Source organism: Taudactylus pleione, unplaced genomic scaffold (assembly GCF_031769625.1).
Source record: "Taudactylus pleione unplaced genomic scaffold, aTauple2 ptg000225l, whole genome shotgun sequence".
Taxonomy (NCBI): Eukaryota; Metazoa; Chordata; class Amphibia; order Anura; family Myobatrachidae; genus Taudactylus; species Taudactylus pleione.
In genome coordinates this window covers 7,582,455-7,593,451 of record NW_028284627.1, presented here as the reverse complement: position 1 = coordinate 7,593,451, position 10,997 = coordinate 7,582,455, and the positions used below count along the sequence as shown (strand labels likewise).

The 10,997-nt window shown below is 44.1% G+C and overlaps 1 protein-coding gene across 1 annotated transcript in view; it reads left to right on the top strand.

The window, feature by feature from the left end:
* Positions 1-2,769: 2,769 nt before the first annotated feature.
* The window catches only part of ABTB3 (ankyrin repeat and BTB domain containing 3), a 346,709-nt gene continuing 338,481 nt past the window's right edge, over positions 2,770-10,997 (top strand). The window contains exon 1 of the mRNA XM_088478919.1: positions 2,770-3,867. Coding sequence (XP_088335045.1) covers positions 3,006-3,867 — 862 coding nt within the window. The 5' untranslated portion in view covers positions 2,770-3,005. The remainder of the gene's footprint in view (positions 3,868-10,997) is intronic.

Sequence of the window (10,997 nt, the reverse complement as noted above, 5' to 3'; positions counted from 1 at the left end):
TAAATATCCACAGGATTTTCAACACCTCACACATCTTATTACATGTATAAACCTGAAGATGCCAAAGCAGAATTGAATGCAAGTCGCATGCAATTGTTCTCGCATTGCGTGAACGGAAATAAATGTGCATTTTTGCCCCTATGCAGAGTTGAATACATCTTTGCGGCTGATCTGCCCCCTATCTGTACACTTAGTTTGATAGCCATCATCACCAGGGCACTTGCACCAACTTATACATGAAGCGAAATATCCGCCTGTAAACAGGCGCATTACACTTCTTTCCAGCGCTGCATTGTTGTAGATGTATCGACACACAACACTGAACATGGTAACATCCTGTCACAGCCCAGTTACGCCCCTTCAGTCGCAAATGTAGATGCGACTGGAATTTGTACAACTCTACATCGCCTGTAGTTGTGCACTGGTAAAAGTCACCTCTCAAACACGCGTCTGTTCGGCCCACTTACCTGCAACACTGGAATGATTCACTAAAATATGGCTCAGGCTTGATTTTCTTTTGGACAGCACAGTTGGAGTAATAGTTAGCATTGAAGCTTTGCATATCTGAGGTCAATTAATTCCTTACTAAAGAATTATCTGTGCAGAGTCTTTATGTTCTCCCTGTTATTACATGGGTCTCCTCTGGGTGTTAAGCTCCACCGGTTAAGGGATTGATGTGACTGGCTGAATATTCTCTATAAAGTGCTGCCTAATACGTGTGCGTTATATATATATATATATATATATATATATACAGTCAGGTGCATAAATATTGGGACATTGACAGAATTTTCATATTTTGACCTCTATTCACCACCACAATGGCTTTCAAATGAAACAAACAAGATGTGCTTTAACTGCAGACGTTCAGATTTAATTTGAGGGTAATTACATCCAAATCAGGTGAACGGTGTAGGAATTACAACGGTTTCTATATGTGCCTCCCACTTTTTAAGGTGCCAAAAGTAATGGGACTATCAACTCAAAAGCTATTTCGTGGACAGGTGTGGGCTATTCCCTCGTTATTTCATTATCAATTAAGCAGGTAAAAGGTCTGGAGTTGATTCTAGGTGTGACATTTGCATTTGGAATCAGTTGCTGTTGACTCTCAATATGAGATCCAAAGAGCTGTCACTATCAGTGAAGCAAGCCATCATTAGGCTGAAAAATCAAAACAAACCCATCAGAGAGATAGCAAAAACATTAGGTGTGGCCAAATCAACTGTTTGGAACATTCTTAAAAAGAAAGAACGCACCGGAGAGCTCAGCAATACCAAAACACCCGGAAGACCACGGAAAACAACTGTGGTGGATAACAGAAGAATTATTTCCCTGGTGAAGAAAAACCCCTTCACAACAGTTGGCCAAATCAAGAACACTCTCCAGGAGGTAGGTGTATTTGTGTCAAAGTCAATAATCACGAAAAGACTTCACAAGAGTGAATATAGAGGGTTCACCACAAGATGTAAACCATTGGTAAGCCTCAAAAACAGGAAGACCAGATTAGAGTTTGCCAAACAACATCTAAAAAAGCCATTACAGTTCTGGAACAACATCCTATGGACAGATGAGACAAAGATCAACTTGTACCAGAGTGATGGAAAGAGAAGAGTATGGAGAAGGAAAGGAACTGCCATTGATCCAAAACATACCACCTCATCAGTGAAGCATGGTGGTGGTAGTGTCATGGCGTGGGCTTTACTGGGTGCTGGAAGAGAACTTAGACCTACCAAACCTGGGGGGCAAATGTACTCTTCGACCCAGTGGCTTATATATATGACAGGCTGCAAAACACTGTGGACCTAATTCAGAGCCGCCCGCAAGATGCGATCGCTCACTTGCAAAAAGGGGCTGGGTATGCAAATCAAGCGATCGCTCTTTGCGCTGTAAGGACGCTCTCTATGTCTTAGTGAGCGACGGCAGTTAATGTACACTGGACTATAAAACCTCCCACCTGTCACTCGCAGCACACGTCATCTCCGGGAAGTGTCTGATTAATCGTGAATATCGAGGGCCATCGGAGCTGCTCGCAGCGTTTGGGGTTGACCTAACCTACCCCAAGCACTGCGAGCAGTTCAGGCTAAAAAACAACCAAGTCACGTGTGCAATGACGCTACTTTGCTAATTATGCACACCCATTAAATGCCGTTCTGACGGTCAGACACGCCTGCGTTCGCACAACCACTCCCCCTTTCACAAGCACCTTCCCCTGTTACCACCCACAAACGGCGCAATCTGTCACTCGAAGTAGCGTCCTGTCTGTGTACTACGAGCGCTCGATTGTACATCGCAGACGCTAATTTGCGCACGCGCACTGCGACTTAGGTGCATGCGCAGACGGGAGACAATCGCACCTAGCTAGCGGCTCTGAATCTGATCCTGTATGTAGCCTGCAAACTGTTGTCTATGCCCATGTAACAGCCTATAGCAACAAGTTCACAATTCAAACTTCACATTTGCATGATGCGCTGGTGATAAATGCAATATAGGGTTGATACCAGGATCCTATGCATTCTGATCAATATGTTGTTGTCCTGAGTCCTGACACAGGCAGAGGATGGGAAGGATGCAAAGTAACCGGTGTCTTTATACCAGGCTGACACTCCAAACGCTGTCACTCCAGTCTCATCGCTGCTGCTCATTCTGCTGCCAAGCTGCCTTGCTATTGGTCACTCCTCTTTTCGTTTTTGCATAAACACGCCCCATCCCCCTCCAGCGCTGTATGTTTCTGTCGCTCTCCCCAGCTCGATATAATGCAGTACGGCTCTCGGTGCTGGCTGGAGCTGGGCGACTGTGCGCTACTGCAGGGGCACAATTGCGGATTAATAGAGGAGTTTCGCTGCATTTTTCGCTTGCCCCTGCCTGGGGAAGGCTCCTGTAGCTGTGCTAGTGCCACCAGGGGAACGAACTCTGCAAGTGAGACCTGGAGGAGGAGGTAGGAAATAACTGCAGTAGGGCTCCTCTTTCCTCCCTTTAGTTTTAGTGGTGCAGTATGAAGTGCAGTTATGGCAAGAAGAGGTAAGACAACTGTGAGGACGCTGGAAGATTTGACACTGGATTCTGGTTATGGTGGTGCTGCTGATTCCATCAGGTCGTCCAATTTATCCCTCTGTTCCGATTCTCACCAGGTAGCTTATGCCCATGGAGGAAACTGCTGCTGGCTTCTAACTGACTCCATGCACAGTAGACATAACAGCTTTGACACGGTCAACACTGTCCTGGCTGAAGACTCAGAGGTCCTGGACTGCTCAGGACAGTGCTCCAGGCTGCCTGACCTTGAGGAAGTCCCCTGGAGCCTTGAGGAGCTAGAAGCTCTTTTGAAGAAAGAGCAGATGCTGACTGGTGCCAGCAGAGATGTCCTCTCCAAGCTGTCCACCCTGGTCAGCAGGTCCTTGGTTAGGATTGCCAAAGAGGCTCAACGCCTGAGCCTGCGCTTTGCCAAATGCACCAAGTATGAGATCCAAAGTGCCATGGAGATAGTGTTGGCATGGTCTCTGTCTTCCAGTTGCACCACCTCGGCTCTCAGTGCCCTCTCCCTGTACAACATGAGCACTGGGGACAGGCTCAGCCGGGGGAAATCTGTGCGATGCGGCCTCACTTTTTCGGTTGGGAAACTATATAGGTGGATGGTAGACAGTAGGGTGGCCCTTAGGATTCATGAACACTCCGCCATCTACCTGACTGCCTGCATGGAGGCCCTATTCAAGGATATCTACAAGAGGGTCCTTGCCATGCCTCGCCCTGAGAAGGAGAATGAGACACCAAACTTTACTGCAGAATCCCTGGAACAAGCAATTAACAATGATTCTGAGCTATGGGGTTTACTCCAGCCTTTCCAGCACCTTATATGCGGTAAAAATGCCAGTGGTGAGTAGTAGCAACAAAATCTTAAAAATGGGCGACCTGGACTGATTTATATTCAGAGTGGTGCCTTAGTGCCTCTAATGTTCTTCAAACCAAGGCCGGCATGTAAAGGGTTATACTGTATATGCACTGTTGGATGATCTTCTTGGTATCTGCTATAGGTGACGGTCATGATTTTCTGGTTACCTGTGAATCCTTGCCTGCTGTGGTTTCAATATACCACAACTATTAATGCGATCATTGATACATCCCACCCTCTATCACAGACCTAGAGGATTGCCAAGCAGCAGTACTGCCTGGTAGTGGTGTAACTGCTAACACATCAGGCTACAGAATGAGTAATAGCAGCTACACAGAGATGAAAGAACACTATATATGAATTATACAAATCCACTTCCAAGACCAGGCAGATAATCGAACACACTAACCTTCCTTCCTTTTACCCTGTCAGGAAATATCTCTTAATACAGAATTCGGCAAATGAAAAAAAAAATCCTGCACATCTGCTTTGATGACAGGGGCCACATCTATGGTGCCAAATAACTGACCTTGGTTGCGTCAATGTAAATACGAATGCAATATCTACAGCATGGCACCCAGTCTGGATGTATACACCGTAGTAATTAGTGCACGCCTTATATGCACAGCATGTATACATACTGTATTGATTGTATATATGCACCAGCCATTCTTGCAGGGAACCTGTGCAGGCTCATCCACTGACACCTGTACAGAATAACCTATACCCATTAGATCTCACTCTCACCGTCCTGAACTGCTTATAATTTAATATTGAAAACAGTTCTTTGGTTTCTGTTATCCTAGCAGTAATTCACTAGGTGTGCACTCTTCTCTGGGTAAACATATTCTTGGTATATGAACAAGACAGTCTGTTTGTCTGGTTTCAGACTGTACCCACATAATTGTTTATTGCCCTGGTTTTGGTCGGTGGTCTGTGGTTGCTGCATGCCTGGATTTGCCTATTCATTAATGTTAAAGATTGTTTACTCACATTGGCACAAGGAATACATGCTGCATGAAATTTATCAGCTATGTCTGTAGAGCAGTGGTGGTGCTGTGAGCCTTACACAAGCAGCTGGATGTTTAATACTGTGCCTGTATGCTGGACACATTCATAGGTGTGTGTGTCCTACAGCATGTCACGTATACAGGCAATAATGCAGGTTAGCTGTACAGTGCTAACAAATGTTATGTTGGTGTATTTTACCTGTATGGTGTTTTATGTGTAATCTGTGCATATAATGATAAACCTATACCTGTACTAAGCAAAATGCTGTGTACAGACACACAATATGATTTATTGTTATTATCTATCCAAATACATGAATGCTCTATATTCAATTTCTGCAGGAGACCAACTCACACACTTATGCAGTATACATTGATCTACCTATAGCAATACACAAATCCATCTCCACCAAAAGGGGTCCTTGTATCTAATAACTTTCCACGTACAATTGTGTAATTGCACACGTATATTTGTCCCCGTCACTGTACTTTGACAACAACACCCTTAGTCACAGGCGGTCACGGTACAGACAGTCACAGTAGTGTGTCGTGTTCTTTGCATTGATATATGATACCTGACTCATGGATTATTGAAGCTCATGGACTGTGCTGCAATGTTGGATGAAGGCATTAGCTGTGTTTTCTATGTAATGCTTTGCAATACTGGATGTTTTACCTGCCTGTTCTGCCATATTTATGACATCATGAGATGTAATGACATCAGTATTGACATCCTGATGTCACGCATCGCTCCTCCTTCTATTCTCATTGTCCATCATTTCCTCATTGTAAATAAGAAAACCACCAAACCATACAGGACAAGATATATAATTTCTAAAAATGCGGTAAGACCTCCAAAAACTGCCAGTTTTCAGAGGTTTTCTGCAGTACATACGTTACCAAACGCTGGTATGCATGTGATTAGGGCGCGGGATATATCGCAATACATGATACATCCCACCCAAAACTCTGACTATACAGATTAGCTTCAATCTCTAAGGGCTTTATTTACGAAGCTGCTTCCCAGCGGGTTGCAGGTGAAACTTTTAAATGGCACCCGCAGTCACTGTAAAGCATGGCTTACATAAGCCGCTGCTACCTAAAAAAGCTGTAAAATTGCACAATTCATAAGCGCTTAGACATTGTTATGGCGACAGGGCGATGCTCCACCACTATAACATGTAAATGAGAAGGCTCTGAAGACGCAACATTCAACATTTTCTGGGCTTGATCGTTCTCCTGTGACTGAGCATTCCCCCTTTCCTTTAATCCATCAGTACCCATTACTGAATGCTGCACTATGCTACTTGATGATGTGCTTGTGATTACAGAGCATATGTGACACCACCCATAGTCTCATTTTATAATTAGATAGATATTAGATAGATAGATAGATATGAGAGATAGATTTGAGTTAGATATAGATAAATAGATAGATATGAGAGATAAATAGATAGATATGAGAGATAAATAGATATATGATAGATATGAGCGATAAAAAGAAATGACATAGATGAGAGATAGATATGATATAGATGAATAGATATGAGATAGACAGGGGGCGAGTACTATTTACCCGGGCCTGTTGGAGGGGCTTGGGACCTGCAGCCCAAACCCCTGCCTCCCACGGGCCGTTGTCTGCCATCAGTTCTTTACTTCAGGCAGGGACAGAGAGGACTGACTACTGCAGCAGCCTCCCCAGCTCGGCTAGGGAGATAGGCTGCAGCAGCAGTGAGTCCTCTCTCTGCCTGCGTTATGTGAGGGGTGGGATGGGGAGCGATTATGCCTCCACCCCCCACACATTGGAGCTCCACTCTGCGGTGCTTGCGCCACTTTGCAGCCGCAAACTTGTTAAGGTTTTTTTTTCTGAGGAGGGGGTCCGGCCATACCTTCCCGGATTGGTCACGCCCCCCCTCCCTGTACCTTGGCCCAGCAGAGCTGTCAGCAGCCCGATAGATAGATAGATAGATAGATAGATAGATAGATAGATATGATAAAGATGACTAGATATGAGATAGATAGATAGATAGATAGATAGATATGATAAAGATGACTAGATATGAGATAGATAGATAGATATGATAAAGATGACTAGATATGAGATAGATAGATATGATAAAGATGACTAGATATGAGATAGATAGATAGATAGATAGATAGATAGATAGATAGATAGATATGAGAGATAAAGAGATAGATAGATAGATTGATTTGAGAGAGATAGATATGAGATTTGAGCTAGATAGACATGAGATAGATAGAGCGAGCGATAAGCTGGGTACACATTTAACGACATGTACCCAGCCGACCTATTGTGTGACGGGACTCGGCGGGGGTCCCAACATCGGCAAGTGCATACACGACATTGCGGCAGTGGGGACCATGCTGCCTTGGTCCGACGGGCGACCCTCAATGTCACTGACGATGCGTGGGAGTGCGCATCGTCAGTGACATTGAGGGTACCCACTAGACGATTTTGCCAACATGCCGGATCAGACATATCGTTTAGTGTGTACCCGGCAATAGACAGATAGATATATAGATAGATAGATAGATAGATAGATAGATAGATATGAGAGATAGATAGATAAAGAAACCAGTAACTTCAGCATTTTCTCTACTTCATATAATTTACTTTACATTGAAACAACTTTTCTTGTTGTTTTTATTTCAAAGCAACAGGTTCTCCCCCAACTAATTCAGTCATGGGGGTAGTGCACCTGTGCTCCTGGGATTCTGCAGGCATAAAGGTCATTTTATGGTTTTACAGACATGCTTCTTGTACTAATGGGTTGTATTAAGTAGAAATGGTAGTATTATATTGTATTTCTCATTGAGGTAGAAAACATTACTTCAGATGTTACTTGTTTTACCTAGAAATAGAAATGGTGTACATTCAGAATGTCCACATGGGGGCCTTAACTCGAAGTGCCTCAAGGAACATTTCAGTGAAAACCCAATCATATAGATGTAAAGGCCCCCATACTGTACATCAGCAATCGATTGTGGCAATTCTGCAATTTGCAGATGATTGTGTATAAAAATCTGCAATGTATGGGCTTCACAGATCGCAGATTTCACAGATTGATTAGGGCTGTATATTGCTAGTGTATGGACATGATGAGCAGATTTGCAGACCGTTACTAGTAAAATGATGGGCCTTTCAAGATTGGCAGGTCTGTTTTTGCTGTAATCGATCTGCAAATCACTGGAAAAGATCTGTAATGTATGGGTGCAGATTGCTAGATTGGGAAATCCTAAAATCGGGCAACAAATCTGCAAATTGTTCAATTGTGGTCACTATATATGAATTATCCAATTACAACTTTTGTGTTTTCAACATTTTCAAATATTACTTTGCTGCGGAGATATATAATGTGTACTGTCATCTATAAACTTGGGTGCTTGTTTTGTTTCTATGGAAACTACACCAAGATTATCTGTCCAGCCAATGAAATAGGGTGGTCCTGAAACATCCCTGTCTCCTCCTTTACAAAGGGACCCTTTTCTTTGCATGTTCTGTTTAAAAGTTGGCCAAGTCCCTTTATGCTGGCTGCGCCCAAACCCCCCCCCCCCCGGTGGCTGCAGCACCCCTTAGGCTTGGGCCCCTATCACTATATTTCATGGTGGGCTTTTTATGCCCAGTCTGACGCTGACTAAAACAGCCATCATGCCACAATAATATTGCTCTTTTTGCCTTTTAAATACACCCATTCAATCAGGGCTAGATTTAGATTTGTGGGGGCAGCAGGGCAACTAACTCGTGGGGCCCCTAAAGTGTAAGTACTCCCAGCACCACAAATGTGTAAAAAACACACTGCAGTGCCGCCATTTCACAGTATGCCACACAGAGACCCGCGTTCACATATGCCACAGTGCCCCCCATGCTAGGTGGGTTCCCCCTATGTGTGGGTCAACTAAACCGGCCTCCCTGTTGTTAAATCAGCAAATTATTTAGTAATTATAATCCCAGAGAATAAGTAAATACTGAAATAGTTAGATCTAATGTGGAAAAATAGGAATTTTATTGTACAGTTGTCAACAGTGAAATGTTTTATAAATAATATTGCACATTTTAATGTAATGTTAAACAATAACAATTATTCTACATGTTGCCGAATTAACATATCTACGTTGACTAATAACACAAATATTGTTATGTTTAATATGCGTTATATTGCAACCACGATGTAATCTGCTGACATATGAATGATTGAGAGGGACAGCCCGTGGGGAGATCCTGTTTATAAGCTGAGGGTGGGGGGGAACAACCCAGTGGACATATATAAAAAAAAGTACTGTCAATAAAACAAATGAAAGGAAAGTCCCAGAGCAGACATTACATAAGCAGTGTAAAAAGAACAGCCACAAGCAATATGCGCCTGTCCCCGCTGACCTGTGTAAAATGACACATGGGACCCGGGTTGAGTCATCAGTCTCTGGTGCAGAGTGAAGCTGGGTCATTGTTACGCGTGTGGGCGTCCTAATGTTACATGTCTTCACTTTGTATTACAAACAATACTCACCAAATGCTTGGAAACACCCATTAAAATGTGCCACAACTTCCTTTTTTTGTTGTTGTTCAGGAGGAATTCTGACACATTTCTAGTTCACAGTGGTAAATATACAAATGTACATGACCATCCTTAATCTTTGATAAACAATGACTGAGGTTTAACAGTCAGTTACGTAAATAGATGCTATGGACAGGCTGCCTTAAGCTGGGTACACACTGACAGATACATTGGCCGATCAATTGATCGGCCAATGTATCTGCTGGCCGTCTGGGAGTGTGTACCCACGATATGTCAGTGAACGTCGGCGTTCACCGACATATCCCATTGGCTGGGCTGCACAGCCAATGGACAGATATGTCTGCAGACCGCCCGTACACCCACAGCGGCAGCCGCGAGGAGGGGGGCGGGACACACCCCGCCCACTGGGACACGCCCCCGACGCCCCCCTGGTCACCGGACCTGCAGCAAGACACAGATGATGGCCGTTCAGTGTGTATGAACGACCCATCATCTGCAGATATATCTGTCAGGTGTGTACCCACTTTTAGTGGAGACGGGATGTTCACTTATTTGTTTATGTACTCTGTAAGGTGCTTCGGGAACACTTGTGGTGCCATATAAATAAAGGATAATAATAATAATAATAGAGAGAGACCTCCTGGTTATTATCTGATTAGAGCACAGTGACACAGACCAGCTCTGTAGGGTGTGTCAAGGAAGCACCTGGCCTCTGGCTTTAGTTTAGACCCTGCACATAGACATTTGAGCTAGCCTGTAATTTTAATTCACCTTTAACTGACCTTTACCTCACCTCTAATAGCCCAAATGCCCAAGGGTAGTGCAAGTGAGCACTATTAACTACTATTCAGGAGAAACTAAAGCTGAGTACACACTGATAACGATATCGCCGTTCCATTGAACAGGCGATATATCTAAAGTGCATAGCCGGGTGTGTACACAGACATATCCGATCTGCTGTGCAGCACAGCCGATAGCCGATATATGTGACGGATATATCGGTCATATGCTGATGAGTACAGGCAACCGGCATATCGCCCGTACACATACTGCAAAAGCTGGCATTACCCTCCGCGTTGGAGCCCTGGCGGCCACCCAATAGTACATATGGAAAATGCGGTAAAACCACGAAAACTGGATTTTTATCACATTTTCCATTTAGTACATCCCATACTTTCACTTAATTGGACAACTTCCATTTAATTGTCAATAGGGAATAACCATTAATGTCACCCATATTTCACTCACCAGTTGCTCCCCAAAGGGTTGTTCATGGAGATTTCATGAACAAGTAAACCTAAGCAAAGAGATTATTATACCTCTACCATACTTGCTCCAGGCAAGAATGTCACAGAATTACAGCATTTATTATTCTAACTTGCAAATGCTGTTAATGTCAGCGACTTAGGGCCTGATTCAGACCCACTCGCGAGCGGCTGTCCGCTCGCAAGTGGGTTGATGGTCTGCACTGCGCATGCGCACGACGGAGGGAGCTCCGTCGTGCGCATGCGCGAGACGCGACGAGCGAAGGACTTTCCTTCGCTCGTAGTGTCTGATCAAAGGGGGCGT